General features: G+C 51.5%; 1 protein-coding gene and 1 pseudogene across 1 annotated transcript in view; one reads left to right on the top strand and one right to left on the bottom strand.

Moving 5' to 3' along the window:
* LOC101096855 lies at window positions 1-1,370 on the bottom strand (annotated as a pseudogene).
* A 9,622-nt stretch (window positions 1,371-10,992) lies between these two features.
* Window positions 10,993-24,616, top strand: part of SLC47A1 (solute carrier family 47 member 1) — a 39,654-nt gene continuing 26,030 nt past the window's right edge. The window contains exons 1-4 of the mRNA XM_003996362.6: window positions 10,993-11,170; window positions 19,480-19,581; window positions 21,342-21,410; window positions 23,777-23,925. Coding sequence (XP_003996411.1) covers window positions 11,042-11,170; window positions 19,480-19,581; window positions 21,342-21,410; window positions 23,777-23,925 — 449 coding nt within the window. The 5' untranslated portion in view covers window positions 10,993-11,041. The remainder of the gene's footprint in view (window positions 11,171-19,479; window positions 19,582-21,341; window positions 21,411-23,776; window positions 23,926-24,616) is intronic.

Below are 24,616 nucleotides of genomic sequence, written 5' to 3'. Positions count from 1 at the left end.
CTAGGGATAGGGAGGAGTTCCTCTGATCCCCCAGGCCAGTTATCTTGAAAATTCCACCAGCTTCCGGCTGCTGCAATAGACCCTCGGGGTCCATTCCATCCCGGCACAGGTCGCCTACATTTCAGACTAGTCCCTCCTTCCGGAGCAGCAAGTTGTTTTATCAACAGGCCAACTTCAGGATTTGGAGTCTTTCCCCTGTCTCAGGTTCTATGCGGATCACTCTTCCTCCAATGTTAACAGGCCACCCAGAGCTCCCTCTCAGCATCCATACACATCCCATCTGGAATTTGTTCTTCTTCCAGCTTGTAAACGCTTCTGCGGTTGGAGATCTTTCCTGTCTGCAGGTCACAGTCAAAGGCATCCATGGAGGACAGGCTGCCAATGTGATAGAAGATTTTATGGTCCAGGGATCCATCCAATCCGTCGGAGATGTCCACGTGGCCCAAGGACTTTCCCACGGTCAGGAAGGAGGGGCTACAGGGGCCCCTGGTGCCATCCAGAACTTCTGGGGTTGTTTCCTCAGCCACGGTGCCAGCTAAATCTCTCCCATCAGGATCCACCTTGCTGTTCTTGTCTTTACTGCGGTCAGGACAACTGCTGACTGATCTTCCCAGTTCAAAGCACAGAACTTTGTTCCGACTGTGGCCATATAGCCCCCCGACTGGCGAAGGGCCACAGAGCTGACAGGACATCCACGATCACTTGCTGTGCTTGCTTGCTGAGCGAGTCCCACCAGCAAAACTCTTTTGCAGAAATCTCTACAAAGACCAGAGCGTTGGACGCCTCCTCCCACCCTGGAGATTGGTCGTACCGGCTGTACCCGGGCAAAACACACTTAATCTTTTTTTTTTTTTTTAATTTTTTTTTACATTTATTTATTTTTGAGAAACAGAGTGAGATGAAGCGTGAGCGGGGGGAGGGGCAGAGAGAGAAGGAGACACAGACTGAAGCAGGTTCCAGGCTCCCAGCAAGCGGTCAGCACAGAGCCTGAGGCGGGGCTCGAACCCACGAACTGTGAGATCGTGACCTGATCCATCGATCAGGCTCCATCGACCGAGCCACCCAGATGCCCCCAAAACGCACTTAATCTTAATGGAAGACATCGTCACGGGGGAGATCTTGGTGCTGGTGGCCCTCGGAGAGCTGGCTCAACCACAGTGCTTTTTAATGGATCATGGCCCACACCTCTTTCTCCGCCACAGCCTGTACTCCATCCTGTTTCAAGGGGTGGCCCCCGGTTAGCCTGAATCAATCATCAACCCTGGTTGGTTCTCCAACCAGGTTCTCCAACCTACCATGAAGGCCTTTTTGAAGATAGTATCGGGAAGGATGCTGGCTTTCTCACTGTAGGTGAGATGAGGTTCTACCATTTCAATTTTACTTTTAAGATGATAGGGTGGGGGCGCCTGGATGGCTCAGCTGGTTGAGAGTCCGACTCTTGATTTCGGCTCAGGTCATGATCCCAGGGTCATGAGATAGAGCCCTCCATAGGGCTCTGCCCTGAGTGTGGAGTCTGCTTGGGATTCACTCTTTCTCTCTCTCTCTCTCTCTCTCTCTCTCCCCCTCCCCGCCCCTCTCCCCCTGCCACAAGCACTCTCTCCCTCTCTCTCTAAAAAAAAAAAAAAAAAAAGATGAAAGATGATAGGGTGACCTCAGCAGGTTGGACAATTTGGGGACATCCAGATTGCTCGAGTTTCATGTACATGTGGACTGGAATTATCTTGATCTGGCCACTTTGCAGAGTTTATGCTTCCCCTGGGGGGCAACCAGCTGTTCAGCAATGTGTTTCTCGTGCTTATTAAGCTCTGAAAAGGAAGCATGAGATAAGATGAAAATCCACTTTCCCTTCTTCTGTAAGTGCTGAGACACAGGACCACCACCATGGCGTAAAATACACTCAAAGCCTCTCGAAGCATCATAGATGGTTAAAACACAGTGTACCTACGTTCCAAAAACAGCACCCCAGTTAGCTAAAGAGCCTGTTCACCTTCACAAACCCCACAAGAAGACATTAAGGGGATATGGTGAAAAACACAAGGAACCTTGGAGTCAGGGGCATCAGAGTTTGTGAGAACTGGGGGCCAGTGACTCTGTGGGTGGTGGTTTCCTCATCAAGTGAAGCCAGTTTTGCTGAGCTGAGGACGCATGTGAATAAAGGGCCCAGCAGGGTCAGGAGAACTTGAAGGAAGATCTGCTCTCAGATTCTCCTGAAACATCTAACTTCCAAGGACGAAGGCAAGATCAGCCATATAAGCAAGAAGAAGAAGAAGAAAGCTGTCTGTATCAGATCCGTTAGACTGTTGTCCTCAGTGTGAGAGGCAGGGTCATCCAAACTGGACCAGGGGTGGCTAGGGAGGAGCCCGAGGGAGGGAGGGCTCAGGCATATCCATCAGGGCTCCCAGATTCACGTTCCTGAGGGAAGCAAGGCTGGTACTCTGCTAACATGGCAAGTGCATCCGGGACATCTTGTAGGCAGGAGCAAATCAGAAACCAAACACTTGGATTCCCCGGATCAGGGAGACCTGAGTCCTCTAAGTTGTATACTTCCTGACCTAAAATCCTGCCCCTCGACTTTTGTAATGCCGACGTCTGAAGACGTGTCACCAACTTTATGGATATGATTTTCATGTGAAATTTATTTATTCATTGACTTAGCGTCACGGACAGACTTGGTAACCTTGGAGATCTTGACTGTATTTGTTTCCTCTTTAAATACCTGTAGTGTTTCCTTATTTGACAATCCATCTCTGAAGTCTGACGTGGGAACAGTTCTGCAGTTTAACCTCCTCTTGTCTGAAATGCATCGGTTTCCGGGCCACCTGGGTGGCTCGGCCAGTTAAGCGTCAGACTTTCGCCTCGGGACACGGTATCTCAGTTTGTGAGTTTGAGCCCCGCATCGGGCTTGGGATTCTCTCTCCCTCTCTCTGCCCCTCCCCCGCTTGTGTTTTTTTTTCTCTCTCGGTAAATAAATAGATAAACTTGAAAATGCGTGTGTTTCTGGGTCTTCTGGTCACCATTGAAACCCTGGGAGTGCTTACCACCAGACCCAAGAAAACTGCCCTTTGGAGCGTGGGGCGTCCCGATTGGGTGGGGGCCTGTGGTGCCCGCAGTGGAAGAATTCACCCAAGGCAGAACAAGAGGGATGGGAGTTTACTGAATACACTGCAAGCGAGCAGCGGCAGGACAGCAAAGGAGAGACCACCTGTCGCAACACGGTAGTGAGGGGCTATAGTTACAGGGTGGGGTGAGGGAGCATGGGAACATGGAATTTTTCCTTTTCGGTTAATCTTACCCACTGCCCGGTTGTGATTGGTCAGTGAGGGCCTGTGGCTATTTCAAAGTGGGTCACTTAATGAGCCTGTTTGCGTTCAGCTCGGGGGTCCCTACGGGCCCTTCTGCCTTGTTCAAGGTTCCGTTACTCTAGCCGGTTGCTTCTACACGAAGAATGGCTGCTGCCAGCCCAGCCCAGCCCAGCAAGAATCTCACAAAGCAATAAAGCTTGGCTCTCACTGACCCTGTGTCTTATTTATTTAAAAAAAATTTTTAATGTTTATTTATTTTTGAGACAGAGGGCGAGTGGGGGAGGGACAGAGAGAGAGGGAGACACAGAATCCGAAGCAGGCTCCAGGCTCTGAGCTGTCAGCACAGAGCCCGACGCGGGGCTTGAACTCACGAACCGCGAGATCATGACCTGAGCTGAAGTCAGAAGCTTAACCGACGGAGCTACCCAGGCGCCCCTGACCCCGTGTCTTCTATGTGTCTTCTGGCTCTGTTTCTGTCCCGGGTTATGTCTGATTCTTGACCAAGTCTGGTTTGGGTCTGGTTCTGACCTGCATATAGCTACTTACGCCTCCATGGCAGGGAGTGGGGGAGATACACAGTCGGACCATTTGAAGAGCCTTGTCAGATGGGAGCCAACAGGAATTCGGATCTTTAGTTATTTCTTCATTTATCTTGGGGATTCCGATACCTCCCGGGAAGCCCCGTTATGTTTTTGTGGGCACACACCAGCACGAGCTCAAATCACTTAAGAGGAAAAGTGGTTATTTTCCCTCCCTGGAACGGAGAGGACCCCTATAGCAGCTGCAGCTCAACCAGCCGGTTAGTGTTGAGGTTCTGTGTTTTATTTGTTGACCTGTGGGTGACTAAAACAGGTGGTTTGTTCTCTTTCTCTGTGTGTACGTTTATAAGAAGCATTCTGCACCCAATTCCAATGAGTGTGTGTGTGTGTGCGTGTGTGTGTGTGTGTGTGTGTGTTGGGGGTGGTTCCCCACCCACCAAACAATTCTTGGACACTGGCAGGGTGTCCCTAATCCTCCAGTTCAAGTCAATTCCAATTCCAATTCCAATTCCAATTCCAATTCCAATTCCAATACCATCCAATTCCCGTGACCCCTACCCTAAACAATTAATTTGCTAGAGCAGCTCACAGAACACAGAGAAACAGTTGACTTACTTAGATTACCGGTTTATTAGGTTGAAGGGGTATAACTCAGGAACAGCCAAATGGAGGAGACACACAGGGCAAGGGGTGTGGGAAAGAGCGGGGAGCTTCCATGTTCTCCAAGGGCCACTGTCTCTGAATAGCCACCTGGTCACCGACCCAGCAGCTCTCTGAACCCCATCCCTTTTGGGGTCTTGATGGAGGCTTCATTAAATAGGCACGATTGATTAAATCATTAGCCATTGGCAGTCGAACTCGACCTCCAACCCCCTCTCCCCTCCTTGTAGGTTGGGGGTAAAACCAAAAGCTTCTAATCACATAGTTGGCTCAAGTGGCAAACAGCTCTCACCCTTAGGTGAGGTCCAAAAGTCACAGAAAAATGACTTCTCGATTTCTCCTATCACTTAGGGAATTCCAATGGTTTTAGGGGCTCTGGGCCAGAACGGGATGAACACCAAACACAGTATATATTTCTTATTATAAAGCACAACATCGCAATTAAAATTTTTTTTTAACATTTATTTATTTTTGAGACAGAGAGAGACAGAGCATGGGTGGGGGAAGGCAGAGAGAGAGGGAGACGCAGAATCGGAAGTGGGCTCCGAGCTGTCAGCACAGAGCCCGACGCGGGGCTCGAACTCACAGACCGCGAGATCACGACCTGAGCCGAAGTAGGATGCTTAACCGACTGAGCCACCCAGACGCCCCATAACATTGCAATTTTATTTTAATTTATTTATTTATTTAAAAAAATTTTTTTTTTCAACGTTTATTTATTTTTGGGACAGAGAGAGACAGAGCATGAACGGGGGAGGGGCACAGAGAGAGGGAGACACAGAATCGGAAACAGGCTCCAGGCTCTGAGCCATCAGCCCAGAGCCCGATGCGGGGCTCGAACTCCCGGACCGCGAGATCGTGACCTGGCTGAAGTCGGACGCTCAACCGACTGCGCCACCCAGGCGCCCCAACATTGCAATTTTAAAAAAGCTTTTCCCTACCTTGTGAATGATGGTAACTTACCTTTCACAATGGTCTATTTATAATCTCTCTGTAGCTCATTCTCTCTCTCTCTCTCTCTCTCTCTCTCTCTCTCTCTCTCTCGGAGTCTCTCACATCTGCGACTCTCTTGGCTCTCCTCTTTTCCAGTATTGGCTTCATCCCTGGGCCGGTGGCTGGACTTCTAGGCATCACGCGTAGATATAGCAACACTTGAAGGGGAAAACAAGGGCCTCTTCCTTCTAGGACTCTTTCTTAGAGACAAGGAGATCTTTCCCGGAAATTCCATCAGATTCTGTCATGTGTCACGGGTAGAACTGGGGTATGTGTCTCCATTCCGACACAGAGCCCCGACGAGGGAAATGAGATTAGCAGGACTGGCTAAGATGAATCATTTGGAGTGAAAAGAATATTGGAAAATTAGCCACAACGACCACCGCAGTGTTCCCCATAATAAGAAGACCCAGAGTGGCTTTGGACTTTTCGTCTGTAACACACTATGCTAGAAGCAATGGGGTATCTCTAATGTGTGAACAGAAGACAAATAAGGTGGCATGCAAGGCTCCATAAAATATATATTGCATAGCTTTTCTAAAAAGCGGCTCCTTGAGAAATCACCCACTCTATAATGAAGAGTTCTTCAGAATAAAGAATACCCGAAAGCCAGGCACATGCTGAGAACCCAGCGAGTGTGGTATGCAGAATAACGGCCCCCCGACGACGTCTATACTCTAACCCCCAGAACCTCTGAGCGTTCCCTTTTGCGTGGCAAAGGGACTTTGCAGACGTGATTCATTTAAGGATCGTGCATGCAAATATTATCAAGTAGGCCCAGTATAACCTCCAAGGTCCCTACAAGAGGAGAGCAAGCGGGTCAAGGTCAGAACAAGGAGATACGATGAAGCAGAGGTTAGAGCCTTGGACTTCGAAGATGGAGGAAAGAGCCACGAGCCAAGGCAGCCTTTAGATGCTGGAAAAGGCGAGAGAATGGATTCCCCCCCCCCCAGAACCCCCAGCAGGATCGCAGCCCTGCTCACATCGTGATCTTATCCCCACAAAGCCCACTGCAGACTTCTGACCTCGGTAAAATACTAAAGTTTTTGAAAGACTCCAACTACCTCCATTTTGAGCTCAAACTTTCTGACTGATTTAAGTTCTTCTCTTCCGCCTTATCTCTTAGCTCGGGCAAAAGACCCTTCGGGCAAAGCATCCGGTGATGAAAACCGAAACTACCCCCTCGAGCGAGTGCTAAGTGACAGCCCTGAGCCAGTGAGACGCTGGGGGGAGGGTGGGGGCTGGCTCCAAGACACCGGTGGACCCGATCATAACTGCCCACCCACCGGTACCTGCCAACCTTTGCCCCACACTTTCCTTGTGTAACCCTGGGAGGTTTTTTTCTGGCACTTTGGTGACGTCTTTGAGAAGCTACTTCGCTGTCTTCCTGGTGGTGGCTTCACGGAAGTAAATCCATTTCTCGTGTCACCTCCACTCGTCTCTGCCTTTGGATTTTGTCAGTGGTGCGTGGCCGAACGGGGTCTGGTTGTGGCCCCCCTGGAGTCAGGTGCTCATCGCCCTTGGGCCCTGGCTACATTTTCTTGTTTCAGGCCGAGTAAATCAGTGGTCATGTGTCACAACCATAACCTATAAACGTCTATCATTGGCCAAAATCGGTTCAAGAAGAGGTGGAAAATCTGAATAGACCAGCAGCCTCAGAAGAAACAGAAACTTTCCCCTTTTTTTCTTCTTATTTTCAAACTAAATATAGCTCCTAAAAAAAAAAAAAAGGCATCAGCCAGTCTTCTAGATGAATGCCGTCAAACCTTCAAAGAACGGATAATTCTTTCTTCTTTTTTTAAGTTTATTTACACGTGTGGCGGAGGAGAGGGGAAGAGAGAGAGGGAGGCAGAGAATCCCGAGCCGGCTCCATGCTGTCAGCGCAGAGCCCGATGCGGGGCTTGAACTCGCAAACCGTGAAATCATGACCTGAGCCCAAACCAAGAGTGGGATGCTTAACTGACTGAGCCACTCAGGCGCCCCCAAAGAACAGGTAATTCTGATGATATTCTAATAATCACAAAGCATAGGAACAGAAAGCTTCACAATTGATTCTACGAGGTTATAAATGGTGTGATCACTAACTTGGACAAAGACAGGGAAAACATATACAAAAGAGTGCACAGATATAAAAATCCTGAATGAAACACTAGTAATAAATTCACCACCATAGACCACTGATACTAGACCATAATCAAGGGGAATTTATTCCAGGAATCAGTGATGGTTACACATCAGGGAAGCTATGATGAACTTCACATTGAAATCCTCAAAGAAAAGAAAATGTGATTACTTCAGTGAACACTGGGGGAAAAAAGCAGACAAAAGTAACTTCAATATGTGCCTTCTAAAAATCTCTTAGCGGGAGCCACAGAGGAACATAGTAATGACAATTTTCCAAACATCATCAGCAAAGTCAATGCATTACTCATCTAGGGGGAATCAGACATGAATTGAAGTAGGGATATGATTGACCGGGAAGTCCCAGTATCTTAACGAGACACAATCTTTCTGAATAAATCTGTGGATACCATGGCATGTCAGTCAAGATCCCAGCACTGTCCAAGTCAAGCATGCTTTCCCACAACCATTCTTGAAGTAATCCTTTGCTTATGTATTGACTCCAATGGCCAAATAGGACTTTCTAGTGTAAGAGAAGGCCTATGGATGAGGTCCATGTCTTGGCTGACCACCGTTTCCTTGATCAAGTTATCTAGTCTTAACGTAACTGTGTCTTGTTTTAAACTAATTATCAATTGACAAGATCTACTTTTCTTCCCCATTGCTTTCCTTTTTCAGAAAGGTATTTGTTTCGGGGGGCAGCTGGTTGGCTCAGTCGGTTAAGCATCTGACTCTTGATTTTGGCTCAGGTCACGATCTCACGGTTTGTGAGACAGAGCCCCACGCAGGGCTCTGGGCTGACAGTACTGAGCCTACTGGGGATTCTTTCTCTCTCCCTCTCTCTTCCCCTCCCCCCACCTCTCTCACACACAAAATAAATGAACATTAAAAAAGAAATAAAATAGGGGTGCCTGGGTGGCTCAGTTGGGTAGGCATCTGACTTCGGCTCTGGTCATGATCTCACGGTTCTTGGGTTCGAGCCCCGCGTCGGGCTCTGTGCTGACAGCTCAGAGCCTGGAGCCTGCTTCGGATTCTGTGTCTCCCTCTCTCTCTCTCCCCCTCCCCCACTCACGCTCTGTCTGTCTGTCTGTCTCTCTCAAAAATAAACAATAAAAAAAAATAAAAATTAAACAGTTAAAAAAAAGAATGAGTGGTGCCCAGGGAGGTAGATGCCCAGGGAGAATGCCAAGTGGTGGCGGAGACAGAGATTGGGATTATGTGGCCACAAAAGAAGGAATATCACGGACTGCAGGCAGCCACCAGGAGCTAGGAGAGAAGTATGGAACAGATTTCCCCTCTGAGCCCCCAAGAGGGAACCAATCCTGCTAAGTCCTTGATTGGAGACATCCTGCCTCCAGAACTATGAAAGAATGACCTTCTGTGGTTTCAAGCCATCAAGGTTGTGGTAACTTGTCACAGCAGCCATAGGGAACTCAGACAGGTGCATGCTATCCGTATGATTTTGATAGTGACCTTGATCATCTGGTTGAGGGAGCGTTGCCAGTTTTCTCCACTTTAAAGTGACCAATCCCCCACCCCGCCCCCACTGTTGCAGACTGTGCCCTTTGGAAGGAAGTCACTGGGCACAGCCCCCTTAGGGAGTGAGAAGTGATGCTTCCCATCACAAGGAGGCTTTGTTGCTGTTGTGAAAGCGATTTCTGCCTCCAGTATATTCATATATGGTATTACCAATGTAAAGGACTGGAATTATCTGCTGAAGAACTTGTCCGTAGCAACTTTGTTAAATCCCCTTATGAAGTCTATTAGCTTTCTTTCCCATTTGCTTAATTTGGATCGTGTGTAATTGTAACTGCAATTGTAATGCTTTGGCCTCTCTCTCTCTCTCTCTCTATATATATATATATATACATAAATCTATATACACACACATATATATCACACTTCCGTTCCACGTCTGGTTATATTGGCCAAGGCTCCGGAATACTAGTGAAGAACGGCCGTGATTGGAGAGTCAGCGTATATCCTAGGGTTTTTGTCTATCGGGACCCTCACCTCCTCCTCCACTTTCCTGCATGTAATTCTGGTGAGACTATTACCAATCACAGAGCCCAACCCTTTGGAGACAGGCCTGAGCGCATGGTCCAGGTCTAGGCAAACATTAGACCTTCTTTGCCTTCCCCGGGATGATTTCCCCAAAAGTGGGCAAGAAACCTCCATCTGACCACTCAAGTTTTCTCTCTGGTTTTTGTCTGTTTATTTGTTTGGAGCTAGAAGAGAGAGGGCCTTATTATCTGGTTTACGGGGTGGGAAAGAAAGGGGTGAGGGTTCCCAGAGGCAGCTCTGCCCAGCACAGGAAAAGAGAGGCTGCCTATGTAGAAAAAAATGAAACCAAGGAGAGAATCAAAACCGGTGGGAAGACGAGGGAAGGGGAGGAGAGATGGGGGACAGGGAGAACGCCAAAGACCTTGCTTTAAAATCCCTGAATCCAAACTTCCTGGCTTGGGGAGCCCCAAACTTTATGCTTTCCATTTTCTTTGCTTAAGTTGGATCGCTTCTGCAGGAGAAGGAATTTCCACTATTACAGAAATCACCCTATCCTGGTAACTAACGTCTGCGGGGCAAGGATCGTGTACCAGACTGAAGGCACGTCGTTCACCGACACAACCTCATTTCATCCTCACCAGAACCAGCGATGGAGAAACTATTCCGAGTTTACAGAGGAGGCAACGGAGGGTCTAGGAGGCAAGCAAGTTGCTCTGCTCTCCCGGGGACCACGCGGCAGGTGTCCCTCAAATCCTGCTTTGTGGACGAAAAGGTCCTGGTTCTCCCACTTCAGGCTGATTGAGGATAAATCCCCAAGAAGCCCGGCCGAACGGGAATCGTTCTGTTTGGGAAATGTGGGCTTGTCGCTCTATTCTGGTAGATTCTAAGTTCTGTAACACAGTTGGTGGGGGGAAAGGGAGTACGTCAATTCCAAACCCAGCCTCAAAAGCGGGTGCTGGGCGCACTCCGCAGAGCGGGGGCCACCAAAGCCCAGGTGCCCGCCAGGGCGGGCGTGTGCCCAGCCCGCGCCCCTGGCTGGCCGCCAGCCCCGTCCCGGAGCGAGGACTCGAGGTCCTTCCTGGCCGCACGTTTCAGAACCTGAAACCCCCGGGGCAGGCGCAGGGCCGGGGCGAGCCCTGGCGTCCGCGGCTCCGAGGACCCAGCCCCTCGAACGCTTTCTGGGTGTTTCCAGAGCTTTTGCAAACGCTGCCTTCCCGGTAGGAGTCGCGTCCGCAGCGGTGCAGGGGTGCAAGGGAGGCGCCCAAGGTCGCGTCCGGGCAGGGGGCGCGCAGGGCGGGGCCCCGGGCTGCGGGCGGGCTCCCGGCGCGCGGCGGGAGGTCTGGGGCGGGGACTGGCGTGGGGGCGGCACTGCGTCCTCCAGGAGGCCGTCTCCACGCTCTCCGGCCGCAGAACTCCGGGCACATGGAGGCTATAGAGGTGTCCGAGCCGAGCGGCCAGGGGGCCACCCCCGAGCGTCGTGGGCCTCGCTGCCAGCTTCTGCCCGGCTTCCGAGAGGAGCTGCGGGCGCTCCTGATTCTGGCGGGCCCCGCGGTGAGTAAGGTAGCCTCCGTCGGAGGCTGGGCCCGGCGGGTCGGGGGCCCGGCACGCGTGTCGCCCCGGGTGACCTAGGGGGAGGGAGGGGGTCAGTGCGAGCTGGCGGCAGACGCGCGGGCGCCCGGGGACTCGGTGCCCAGAGCCGCGCGGGCGCGCGTCCCGGTGCCTCCGCGTGCGTCCCGGGTCGCGCTCTGCACCGTCCCGGGGGCCGACCCGCCGGGCACAGGTGGCGCAGCTGGGCCCCGCCCGGGCATGGGGAGCCCCGAAGGAACCGGGACCTGCTGGCCTAAAGGCGCTCCACGGGTGCCTTCGCTGGGGGAGGATTCCAGCGAAGCAAGCCGGTTCCCGAACCGCAGAACATTCGGGGAATCTGGTTGGCTTGAAAACTAGCTGTCGAGTCGGGATTTCAGGTCGCTACGTGGTCTCGAGGCAGGGAGGAGGAAGGTGAATTGCCCGTCTCTCTTGGATTTAGATCTCCGGACCCTTCGGGATTATTGTCACTCTCCTCCCCCGTTATTGGGTGCGTTGAAGACGTAGAAAGTTTTTAATGTGGTTCTCTGTGGGGCTGAGGTTTTTTTTTCTTATCATTCTAAGGTTAGGGCTTTTTCTGCGTTGTCTATTTAAAAGCAATGCGGGTTTTGAAAGCCACAGGAACCACAGAAAAATATAACCCCAGCCCCGTTCTCCTGACAGTTTGGGTGGTTTTCAAGTGAACGGAGTAAGAGTCATTTCATTGGACAAGAAGAACCAGTTGGGGTTTCAAGGCGGGAATAAGCTTTTGGCCACTTGGTGGGAGTTCTGCACCTGCACCGGCTAAGGCGGTCACGTGGCACTTCCTGGCGTGGTGACATCACTGGTTGAGGGATCTCATGATACCTGCTGTGGTGTGCCTGGGGGCAAGAGTAATGCCAGGGATAAAGCCGTGAAATGAAATTCTATCTAGCAGGAAGGTGTTTGTGAACCTCTTCTTGGAGAATGGAGAGAGAGAATGCGTGGTTTGGAATCTCTGTATCTGGGGGGCTATTCCCTGCTTTGATCTCAGAAGGCAGGTTGGGAAACGACTATGTGAATTTGAGTAGTTCCCGAACCTCTTCTAGCTTTTGTTTATTCATCCCTAAAATAAGGATAGAAATCTGGGCTTTGGCTCAATGTGCTGTCAGACTTGCTGTGAGAAAAGGCTTCTATAAGGCTGTTATTGCTCTAATAATACAACACCGCAAGGCGGCTTGCTGAGACCTAGCCTCTCCCAGGACAAGTCCTTCCTCTCTCTGGTCCCCATTGTAACCTGGTCTCCCTTGATGTAGGGGGACCTTCCCGGTCTCTAGGGATCAGCACTAGCCTGAGTTGTTGACCTGTTGGGCCCTTTGTGTTGTTGGAGCCCGTGGGTGCGTGTTTGTATGTATATGACTGTGTTAATTACCGATACAATGTATATTCCTTACAGACAAAAATAGAAAACCAGGACAAAGAAGGTAACAAAAACACTCTGAAACTTCCCCACCCAGGCAATTTGGGAATTTCCTTCCAGCCCTTTGGGTGGGGGTTTGTACCTGACTGCTTTACCCAATGTATATTACTTATAGACAAAAGTAGAAAACCAGGACAAAGAAGGTAACAAAAACACTCTGAAACTTCCCCACCCAGGCAATTTGAGAATTTCCTTCCAGCCCTTTGGGTGGGGGTTTGTACCTGACTGCTTTACCCAAAGAGGTCATACAGTGCTGTCACTCATTATTTAGTCTCTTTCCACACTCCGTGTTCCATACTAAGGCTCCACCATCAATTAGGTAGGATGCCTGGTCTGAATCTCCTCCTTGTGATTTTGTCTCTCCCCTTGACTGCCTCCCTTCCAGCCTCTCATATTAACATGGATCCAAGATAGTATCGAGGCCCAGGTATTAGGACTGACTTCTCTTCCACTCCGAATGAACCTCAGATGAGGCCTGTAAGGAGAGAATATGCCTAACGCAAGGGAACAAGGTGCATATCAGAAAACATGTCGGCGCATGTTCCATTTATTCTGCAGAAAACGTATTTGTGAGGGAGGGAGGCGGTGGTTGAAACTACCTAGCCTTGGGCTTTTCTACTTTGTCTTTGTCATTAGCATTTTATCTTCACTGCCAGGCTGAGTCAGAGTCCTGAAAAATAATCCCTAGGAGGGATTGCCTGCTCTCTAGGAGCATGGGCTGTGTGCAGCATTGCCGAGGGTGGAAAAGAAGGGGGGAATCGCCTGGACCCAAACTGAGGGAGCTTGTTCCCATCTGTGTGGAGAAAGGAATACTTGAGAGGGAGCTGGAGAACGTTCTAGGGCTGCAGGGCAGAACGACAGAGCAAGCCCCGCATGGTGAGGGGCGTCTGGACAGACAGGCTGGATGGCAGTCGGGAGAGACACCAGACCTGCAGGCTGATGGTTTGATTTTTATCCTATAGGCAGTGGGGAAATAATCAGCGGGCAGTACTTAGTGATGCATGTAAGATTCGGCAGGAGCAAGCTTCCAGAAGGCAGAAGACGATCTAGGCTTGGCTGATGAAGGTCTAAAAGAGTGGGAGGCATCTCAAAGGGTGATGGGCGTGAGGGGAAGGGAGTGGTCCAGGACCCTCCTCCATTGTCCCCTCCCTCACCCAGGCCTAGCTGTCTCTACGCCAGATGCACCTGCTCACCTCTCCTCCTCCGCACTCCAGGTCTGGGCCCCTACTGCCTCCAGCTTGTGTCTCCCTCTTAGGTTGGCCCCACTGCTCCACTTGGAGCCACCAAACTCCTCTTCAGATGTGCTGTGTGAGCTTGTCCCCTTCCTTCGTTGGTCTCCGTGAGGCCCTCCAGTCTCTTGTTTCAGTCTCCCACTGGTCCTTCACCCAGCCTCCTTTCAGTGCCCCAGCCTTGCCTCAGACCCCACACCCTCCTGCCACTCGGTGTTTCCTCTGCCTGGAACGTTCTCCCCAGACAGACCGCCCACCTTCACCATTCAGGTTTCAGCTGAACTTCATTTCTCCCAGAACCTTCTCGGACTCCCAGGCTGTGCTCTCGGAGCTCCTGCCTCCTTTGTAGCACCCATCACGTGTGTCACTGGCAGTGTTATTCCACGATGAACATCTTTCTGTGCTACGTGGTGGGTTCCATTGGTGTAGGAATGGAGCGGATGGTGTTCATGTTACTTCCGTCCGTCTCCCTAGTGCTTGGCGCGTCCTTGGTGCTCCAAAGATGTTGACCCCAGTTGACCATCTGGGAGTCCGGTGACTTGCGTCCTACCTCTGTTACTAACCAGCTGTGTGACTTGGGGCTGGTGGCTCAGCCTGCCTGCCTGGATTTCCTCGGGTGTCAAAGAAGAGGCCGTAGCCAACGACCTCGCAAGCTCCTTCTAGTGCTGGCCTCTCGCTACAGGAGTAAGCTTTCAGGCATCCATGGGGGGGGGGGGGTGAGACCAGGGCCTTCTAGAACTGTCTCGTATGGCACACTGGACAGGCTCACACCCATTGCCTCCCCGGCATCTGGCCCTGGAGAGCACCCTTCCAAAGCGTCCACATAGCGAGAGTTCTGTTTGGCCGAAAAATGAGCAGGGCCTCCGTGGCAGGAAGAAACAGATGCCACTTTTTTTTTTTAATTAATTAAATTAAATCAATTTTTATTTAAACCCAAGTTAACATATAGCAGGATAATGGCTTCAGGAATAAAATTTAGTGATTCATCACTTACATGTAACACCCGGTGTTCATCCCAACAAGTGCCCTCCTTAGTACCCATCACTGTTTAGCCACCCCCCACCCACTAGTTTGGGCATTTCCTTTTTCCTTTTTTTTTTTTTTAATGTTTATTTAGTTTTGAGAGAGAGAGACCATGTGAGCAGGGGAGGGGCAGAGAGAGAGGGAGACACAGAATCCGAAGCGGGTTCCAGGCTCTGAGCTGTCAGCGCAGAGCCCGACGTGGGGCTCGAACTCATGAACCATGAGATCATGACCTGAGTTGAAGTCAGACGTGTAACTGACTGAGCCACCCAGGCGGCCCCAGTTTGGCCATTTCTATTGTGCATTTGACTACATGTAGCCATTGCCAGTCATGCTGTCGTGGAGACAGCGGCCCCTGAGGCGCCCCGGGGAACAAACCTGTGTCGGGAATTGGTTAATTCCCCAGGCACAGCAACATGCCGTGTGATGGGACAATTTGGGAGGATCTTGTCCTTGACCAACACGTCTTGACTGGGTGTGCATGGGGTGGGCGTTGGGGTGTCGAAACGCAGATCTCACAGCCCTGCTGATGTCCGGAATCAGTCTCTTAAGCTAGGGGCCGGGTGTTAGCTTTCTGATAAATATCCCCAGGTGATCCTTTAATTTTTTAAAAATTTTTGTTGAATTTATTTATTTTGAGGGAGAGAGAGTGAGCACAGGGAAGGGGCCAAGAGAGAGACAGAGAGAGAGGATCCCAAGCAGGCTCTACTCTGTCAGCACAGAGCCCAATGCGGGGCTTGAACTAACAACCATGAGATCATGACCTGAGCCGAAATCAAGATTTGGACCCTTAACCCACTGAGCCACCCAGGCACCCCCCTCAGGTGATCCTTTGTGTAGGGACCACAGCCATGGTCAAGAGCTCACCCAAAGGGCTTGAAACCAGGATATAAACGTTACGCGGTTAACAAACATCAACCCTGGAGCCAGGATCCTCCTGGGACTGAAGGTCAAAAAGGCTGCTGTGTTGGGCGACCTGAACCCCATGTTACTGCCATGACCCCAGCAAGTGTTCAGTGGCCTCAACACTGCATCTCACGTGGGTTAGCTGAACTCAGCTAGACTTCCTGGCCTTTTCATCCAAGAAACATAACTATTCCCGCTGGTGGACGGGACACTTGGCCTACAAAAATGCCCATTCCCTGCCCAACTACAAAAGGCGTTCTGTGTAGCATGATCAGTTAGAGCAGAATTGGGAAAGTGGCCCAGAGGCCTGATGATAGATGAGACTGAGCACGTTTTTACGTGAAGCCACGGAAAACAGCTCACATGTGGCCTGTGGGGGGACTGTGTCGTAGAAATCACGTTCCGTGGAAAAGAGGAAAACAGATTCTGTGATACAGCCATCTGCCACTGTTTACATGCACGGAGGCTGAGAAGTTAGTGACCGTGATACTGAGTTTACTAAAAAAAATAAAGGACCCCATGATCTTTAAAGTTATATAAATTCACAGTCGAAAGAGACAGCGAGGTCCCCTGGACGGAACCACAGAGAACATCTGTGAGGATGGTGACGAGGCCCAGATCCTGGCCCGTCCCACTGGCACAGGCCTACGGGGGGTACCTTGGCTCTAGGCTTGGGTTCTATAGGATTGGGTTTCCATGCCAACCTTTTTTATTTTCCCCCCTGCCCCTAGCTGCTCGTTGTCCCCTGCCTGCTCTTTGGTTTTTGGCTTGCTTCTGCAATGCGTCTTGAAAGCATCCCTTCTGCTCCATAGCAGAAGGTCCTGTCAGGTGAGAAGCTGTGCCACTTGGGGGCCCAAGAAAGATGGAACCTTGTCTGAGGTCTGAGCAGGAGGAGTCCCTTTCCCTTTGCCGATGGGACCAGCACAAGCTCCTCTGTGTCCCATCCGCTTGGGAAGGGGCCCTTGGGGCAGACCCCAGCAGCAGCTGTCAATCCTTAGGCCTCTGTTCTGTCTCCCAGAGAGCGGGGGTGAGAGCACACAAGCCTCCTGGGAAAGAAGGGCTTTCCCGAGAGGTACTCCACTGCTCTGGCTGGTGAGGGTGGGAGGTGTTTTTTCGTTTTATTTTTACTTTATTTTTGAGAGAGAGCGGGGGAGCGGGGGAGACACAGAATCCAAAGCAGGCTCCAGGCTCTGAGCTGTCAGCACAGAGCTCGACACAGGGCTCGAACTCGTGAACCGCGAGATCACGACCTGAGTGGAAATCAGAGGTTTAACCAACTGAGCCACCCAGGCGCCCTGGGAGGTGGCTTTAAATTAACCTAAGGAGGGGGCGGGCGCCTGGGTGGCGCAGTCGGTTGGGCGTCCGACTTCAGCCAGGTCACGATCTCGCGGTCCGGGAGTTCGAGCCCCGCGTCGGGCTCTGGGCTGATGGCTCGGAGCCTGGAGCCTGTTTCCTGTTTCCGATTCTGGGTCTCCCTCTCTCTCTGCCCCTCCCCCGTTCATGCTCTGTCTCTCTCTGTCCCAAAAATAAATAAACGTTGAAAAAAAAATTTTTTTTTAAAAAAAGAATGGGGAAACAGGGGCGCCTGGGTGGCGCAGTCAGTTAAGCGTCCGACTTCAGCCAGGTCACGATCTCGCGGTCCGTGAGTTCGAGCCCCGCGTCGGGCTCTGGGCTGATGGCTCGGAGCCTGGAGCCTGTTTCCGATTCTGTGTCTCCCTCTCTCTCTGCCCCTCCCCCGTTCATGCTCTGTCTCTCTCTGTCCCAAAAATAAATAAACGTTGAAAAAAAAATTTTTTTTTAAAAAAAGAATGGGGAAACAGGGGCGCCTGGGTGGCGCAGTCAGTTAAGCGTCCGACTTCAGCCAGGTCACGATCTCGCGGTCCGTGAGTTCGAGCCCCGCGTCGGGCTCTGGGCTGATGGCTCGGAGCCTGGAGCCTGTTTCCGATTCTGTGTCTCCCTCTCTCTCTGCCCCTCCCCCGTTCATGCTCTGTCTCTCTCTGTCCCAAAAATAAATAAACGTTGAAAAAAAAAAATTTTTTTTTAAAAAAAGAATGGGGAAACAGGGGCGCCTGGGTGGCGCAGTCAGTTAAGCGTCCGACTTCAGCCAGGTCACGATCTCGCGGTCCGGGAGTTCGAGCCCCGCGTCGGGCTCTGGGCTGATGGCTCGGAGCCTGGAGCCTGTTTCCGATTCTGTGTCTCCCTCTCTCTCTGCCCCTCCCTCGTTCATGCTCTGTCTCTCTCTGTCCCAAAAATAAATAAACGTTGAAAAAAAAAATTTTTTTTTAAAAAAAGAATGGGGAAACAGGGGCGCCTGGGTGGCGCAGTCGGTTAAGCGTCCGACTTCAGCCAGGTCACGATCTCGCGGTCCGGGAGTTCGAGCCCCGCGTCGGGCTCTGGGCTGATGGCTCGGAGCCTGGAGCCTGTTTCCGATTCTGTGTCTCCCTCTCTCTCTGCCCCTCCCCCGTTCATGCTCTGTCTCTCTCTGTCCCAAAAATAAATAAACGTTGAAAAAAAAAATTTTTTTTTAAAAAAAGAATGGGGAAACAGGGGCGCCTGGGTGGCGCAGTCGGTTAAGCGTCCGACTTCAGCCAGGTCACGATCTCGCGGTCCGGGAGTTCGAGCCCCGCGTCGGGCTCTGGGCTGATGGCTCGGAGCCTGGAGCCTGTTTCCGATGCTGTGTCTCCCTCTCTCTCTGCCCCTCCCCCGTTCATGCTCTGTCTCTCTCTGTCCCAAAAATAAAAAATAAACGTTGAAAAAAAAATTAAAAAAAAAAAAATTAACCTAAGGAGAAAAAAGAAAGAAAAAAAAAATTAACCTAAGGAGATAAGGTAAGTGTCCAAATATGCAGCTGCAGCCTTGGGGAGCAAGTCATGGTAGTTCCTGGAATGATGGCTCATTGTTCCAGAAGCTGAATTTGCCCTCCTTTCTGAGCCTTCATAGGATTCCAGAATTAAACATGCTTGGCAGATTGGGGATGTCTCTCCCCAAGATTCCAGAGCCCGCTGACCTTCCAGCAGGATAACCTCGTGTCTGCCTTAGGTGTTCCTGCCTGTGGAACTGATTGAAGGCGGCATTCTCTCCAGTCCTCACTAGGAATTTGGGAGAACAGGGGGGTTATCCCAGAAGGCAGCCTGTGACAACTTCAGAGAATGTACACATGTGACGTGCGGCCTGAGACTCTGCAGTGAAAAATCAACTTAAAAAGCTAGAAAGTTCTCAAAAATGTGATTCTGGGGGCGCCTGGCTGGCTCCAAGGGTTGGACTTCCACTCAGGTCACGATCTCGTGGTTCGTGAGTTCGAGCCCGCATGGGACTCTGTGCTGACAGCTCAGAACCTGGAGCCTGCTTCGGATTCTGTCTCTCTCTCTCTCTCTCTCTCTCTCTCTCTCTCTCTGCCCTTCCCCTGCGCTCACTCTGTCTCTCTCTCAAAAATAAACAAAAAACGTTTTAAAAATGTGATTCTGGTAGCGGTCGCAGATGAACTTTTTACCATCCTTCTGGAAGCCTACCTGAAGTTGCGTGTTGGCCTGTGAAAGTTGGCAGAGGCCGATACCAGCCAGATTCCGTTACTGGCGTTGATTTGCAGAGGGTGGGGGCGCCCCGCCCCCCGGCCCTCACACCCTCCTTCGGCTGTGACAGTTGGGACACTCACCCGCAACTCCTTTTCTGTCTCTTCCCAGTTCTTGGCCCAGTTGATGGTGTTTCTGATCAGTTTCGTGAGCTCCGTGTTCTGTGGCCACCTGGGGAAGCTGGAACTGGACGCCGTCACCCTCGCGATTGCGGTATGTAGGGGACTTGCTAACACATGTTTCTGAAAGCCGTCTGAGTTCCCTCTTGCTGCTGTTATGAGGTGTCGCTATTGAATGGCCTAAAACAACCCAGCATATCATCTTATGCTGCTGGAGGTCAGAAGTCACCAAGGGGTTTCACTGGGCTGAAAACACGGTGTTGGCGAGGGCGGTAACCATTTTTCCGTCTGCAGCTATAATTCTCCTTTGCCACGTAACCTCATGTTTTCCCGGGGTTCCGGGGGTTGGGATGGGACATCTTTGGAGGGCCCTTACTCCGCCTCCCACATCAGTGAATTTGTAATCTGTGGCGCTCTGGCCTTCTGTTCTTGGTCCCACATCTGGGAGAAGGGAATCCTAAAGGGGGGGGGTGAAGTCTGACTTCATCAGGAGAAACTGTGACACCCCCCACCTCCGCCTTGACTTTCATCTCCCTGACACAGAAGTGGAAGATGGAATCCTGGATCCTAGTGTCCAAACCTAAAATTGGGAGGAACCCCAAATCCTCTCTGTATCCTGGATGAGTCCCCAAAACCAAAGAGAGATGTCATTGACCTCTGCCAGTGGCTAAGTGGCTATGTCTGGCCAAACGACCCTGCCAACTTGTTTGGTTTGGCCAGCGAGGTGTCTCTAGGAAGGTGGATTCGGTGGCTTGTGTGCCCCTGTTCAGCCTCCCCAATTCCCCCTTGGTGCTCTCTGCTAAGGCACACGTCCACCTTACTTAGCCGTTGGTGTTTGCTACCTCGGAACTGGGCAAGACTACTCTGAACCGGGTCTTGGGTATATACGGGTTGTCTTGCTTTCGGGGAACAATGTGAGAAACCCCCAGGCTTAATTATCCCTTTGTGGTTTTAATGTTTGGAAATCCGGGAGGAACAAACGCACCTGGCAAGCCTCTGGCAAAATCTCTTTAGCCAAGCAAGCACAAGAAAGCTGTCCTTGGGGCGCCTGAGGGGCTTGGTTGGTTGATTGTCTGACCTAGGCTCAGGTCATGATCTCACGGTTTGTGAGTTCGAGCCCTGCCTCAGGCTTGCTTCCATCAGTACAGCTTTGGATCCTATGTTTCTCTGCCTCTCTGTCCCTCCCCTGCTCATGCTTGCGCTCACTCTCTCTGTCTCTCAAAAATAAACACTTCAGAAAGAGAAAGAAAGCAAGCTGGTGCTTCTAGGCTGAGTCCAGTTTGGGGCTGTTGTCTCTGTAACCTCCCGGCAGACTCAGGTAGAGGTAACAGGTTCCAGATATCCTGTGATGCCACTCCCTGGTGTTGGGGGTGCTGCCCTGGGCTCCCCAAAGCTCCAGGGACCCTGGGGTTTAGTTGCTGACCCTGGTCAAGACAAGTACACCTGGAAGCCCTCTGGTCTTGGCTTCGGGGGCTTGATTCTGAGCCCTCAGAACCCTTTGGGATATTGTAACAGGCCGTACCTGGCCTTGAGCAGGGGGACTCACCCAGAACTGCCACCCCACCACATTACATTGCCGTTAAGAAGGATTCACGTTCCTCTTGAGTCAGGAAGCCAAATGCCTGGGATTTAAGAAAGCAAAAGGCTTTGTAGTGACCTCTGGCCGAGACGTTTCCTCTCTCTCAACTCGTGCGCGTCCTTTAATTAAAGTGGGGCCAGTGGACTTGTGCAGGGGCTCCGGGCGGAGAATGGGGCTGAGTAGGCCGACTGGTGAGGGTTGTCGGAGGCTCGAGGCTGCCTCTGATCAGAGCAGACAGAGAATATGCCTTCCCGTCTCCTTGCGTTTCTTGGCAGATGATCAACGTCACTGGAATCTCGGTGGGCTTTGGCTTATCTTCTGCTTGTGACACCCTCATCTCCCAGGTAAACGGAAGCCCCAGGTGACTCTCACGGTGACCCTGAACATCTTCTCCGGAGCATAGCCGGAAGGTCCCCAGCGGCAGGAAGGGAGGGCCGTGCGCGCGGCGGGGAGGGACTTGCTGACGGCCAGCCCTATGACGTCTGGCCAGCCGTCAGTTCCACTTTCCGGTGCCTGCTTTCTTTGAAGCGTGGCTGGGTGTCTCGCAGGCTTGTGCACGGCCACCTTACGTTGCCTTTTGACCACGTGGGACATTTTGTACGAGTCCCTTTTATGACTTCCCCCATCATTGAGTCTGGTGGCACGGTCCCCGTGGGTCTCAGACTTGAACGTCCCTCTGAGCTACCAGCGGGGCTTGCCAGAGCAGGCTGGTGGCATCCTGGTAACTGCTGAACGAGTGGGTCTGGGGTGGGGGAGGGGCAGAGGGCCACGTCTGACCTGCTCTCTGCCAAGTCCGATGGTGGTAACTATTCTCTCTATAGCTAGCTTCAGGCTCCCGTACAGATGTCACTGAACACGTCCCAGGGAGAGATGGCACAGAGTTTTTGGCTTCTGTAGGCCCTTAGGAGCTGGCTTCTGCGCGCACTGACCCTGTTTCGGCAGGTGGGGGGCAGGGCCCGAGATACTGCACGTCTAGTAGGTTGGTTTCCAGCTGATGCAGCCCTGACTGGCCTTTAGAATCACATGGAGAGGGGCGCCCGCGTGGCTCGGTCGGTTAAGCATCTTTGGCTCAAGCCATGATCTTGCGGTCCCTGAGTTCAAGTCTCCCCGCGTCGGGCTCTGTGCTGACAGCTCAGGGCCTGGAGCTTCCTTCAGATTCTGTGTCTCCGTCTCTCTCTGTCCCTCCCCCGCTCATACTCTGTTCTCTCAAAAATAAATAAACGTTAAAAAAAGGAAAAAAAAAGAATCACATGGAGAGCTTTTAAAAGTGATTGATGTGGGGGCACTTGGGTGGCTCAGTCAGTTGAGCATCCGACGTTAGCTCAGGTCATGATCTCGTGGTTCGTGAGTTCAAACCCCACATTCGGCCCGCCACTGTCCGTGCATAGCCCACTTCAGATCCTCTGTCCCCTCTCCCTTCCCCTCTCCACTGTGCTCTCTCAAAAATAAATAAACAGCAATGACTGATATATCTGGGTCCCACCCTGGACCTGTTAAATCCAGACTCTTTTTTTCTTTAAAGTTGATTTCTTTAGGGGCGCCTGGGTGGCGCAGTCGGTTAAGCGTCCGACTTCAGCCAGGTCACGATCACTCGGTCCGGGAGTTCGAGCCCCGCGTCGGGCTCTGGGCTGATGGCTCAGAGCCTGGAGCCTGTTTCCGATTCTGTGTCTCCCTCTCTCTCTGCCCCTCCCCCGTTCATGCTCTGTCTCTCTCTGTCCCAAAAATAAATACACGTTGAAAAAAAAAATTAAAAAAAAAAAAGTTGATTTCTTTATTTGAGATAGAGCAGGAGGGGCAGAGAGAGAGAGAATGCCAAATAGTCCCTGCACAGTCAGCACAGAGCCCCAGCTGGGGCTCAAACTCACGAACCATGAGCCCACAACCTGAGCAGAAACTAAGAGTCAGACATTCAACCGACTGAGCCACCCAGATGCCCCTAAATGTAGACTATCTTTAGTGGGACCCTGGTATCAGTGTTTTAAAAGTTTTCTCCAGGTGGGGTGCCTGGCTGGCCTCATGGAGTGTGCTACTTTCTTTTTAATAACGTTTATTTATTTTTGAGAGAGACCGAGTGCGAACGAGGGAGGGGCAGAGAGAGAGGGAGACACAGAATCTGAAGCAGGCTCCAGGCTCTGAGTTGTCAGCAGAGAGCCTGACGCAGGGCTCGAACCCATAAACCGCAAGATCATGATCTGGGGCAAAGTAGGACACTTAACTGACTGAGCCACCCAGGCACTCCTTTTTTTTTTTTTTTTTTTTTTTTTTTAAATTAAGTAAATACTATACCACAATGTGGGGCTTGAACTCACCACCCTGGGATTAAAAGTCGCATACTCTGGGCACCTAGATGGCTGAGTTGGTTAAGCGTCCAACTTCGGCTCATGGTTCGTGGGTTCGAGCTCTGCGTCAGGCTCTGTGCTGACAGCTCAGAGCCTGGAGCCTGCTTCAGATTCTGTGTCTCCCTGTCTCTCTGCCCCTCCCTTGCTCGTGCTCTGTCTCTGTCTCTCTCTCTCTCAAAAAATGAGCATTAAAAAAAATTTTTTTAAGGAAATCGAAAAAAAAAAGTTCTCCAGGTGATGCTAATGGGTAGTCAAGTCTGAGAACCACTAACGTAAAGAGCGTGGCAAAGGCGTGATTGAAGGCCTTTGGGGGGGGGTATAAGGGGTGTCATTTCTGCACTCATGGGTTTGTTTGGACCGTGTGCACCTAGACGTATGGGAGCCAGAACTTGAAGCACGTGGGGGTCATCCTGCAGAGGGGCACCTTGGTGCTGCTTCTCTCCTGCTTCCCCTGCTGGGCACTCTTCGTCAACACCCAGAACATCCTGCATCTCTTCAGGCAGGACCCAGCCGTGTCCAGGTAAGATGGGCCCATGCCGTGGGGTGGGGGAGGGGATTGGGTCCGTCTTGGCAGAAAAACGGCCCAATCCAGGTTCAGCCTCTGGGAATTACAGAGGCCGGCGTTATGTAGTGCTTTTCACACCTGGCAAGCAAGGTCTAGACCCTTCCTTATCTGGGTGACTTGGGGGTACGTCGTTTATACTGAAATAAGGTTTGCAAACATTCTCCGCTCGAGATAGGCGTTGAGGGCATTTGTTCACGGTTTTGTGATTCTTGGCCCTGGTGGATACTAAAATCACCTGGGTGCCTTTAAAACCCGCCCATGCCCGGTCCCCCTCCCCCGTCGGCGTTCCGTTTGAATTGGCCTGCGGTGTGGCAAGGGCATCCGTGTCTTTCAGAGTTCCCCTCGAGGATTCTCATGGGCTGATGTGTTTGCCAGCTGCTGGTCGAGTTAATCAAGACCTTTAAAATAAGTCCTTGTGCTAGACCCGCGGCGGTGAACCTAGGGGGCGTTTAGCCATGTTGGGAGGCATTTCCGGGGATCAGAACTGGTTCCTGGGGCTCTGCGGAGACATCGCGAAACATCTTTCGATGCACAGGTTCCTTCCGCGGCAGGGAATTATCTATCTGGCCCTAGTGCCGAGGTTGAAAAACCCTTTCCTAGACCTAAAGATTTGGAAGGACCAAGAGAGGCAGTTTTAAGAGGACAA

This window comes from Felis catus, chromosome E1 (assembly GCF_018350175.1).
Source record: "Felis catus isolate Fca126 chromosome E1, F.catus_Fca126_mat1.0, whole genome shotgun sequence".
Taxonomy (NCBI): Eukaryota; Metazoa; Chordata; class Mammalia; order Carnivora; family Felidae; genus Felis; species Felis catus.
Note: the sequence above shows the minus strand (reverse complement) of the source record. Positions and strands in the feature narration are given on the sequence as shown.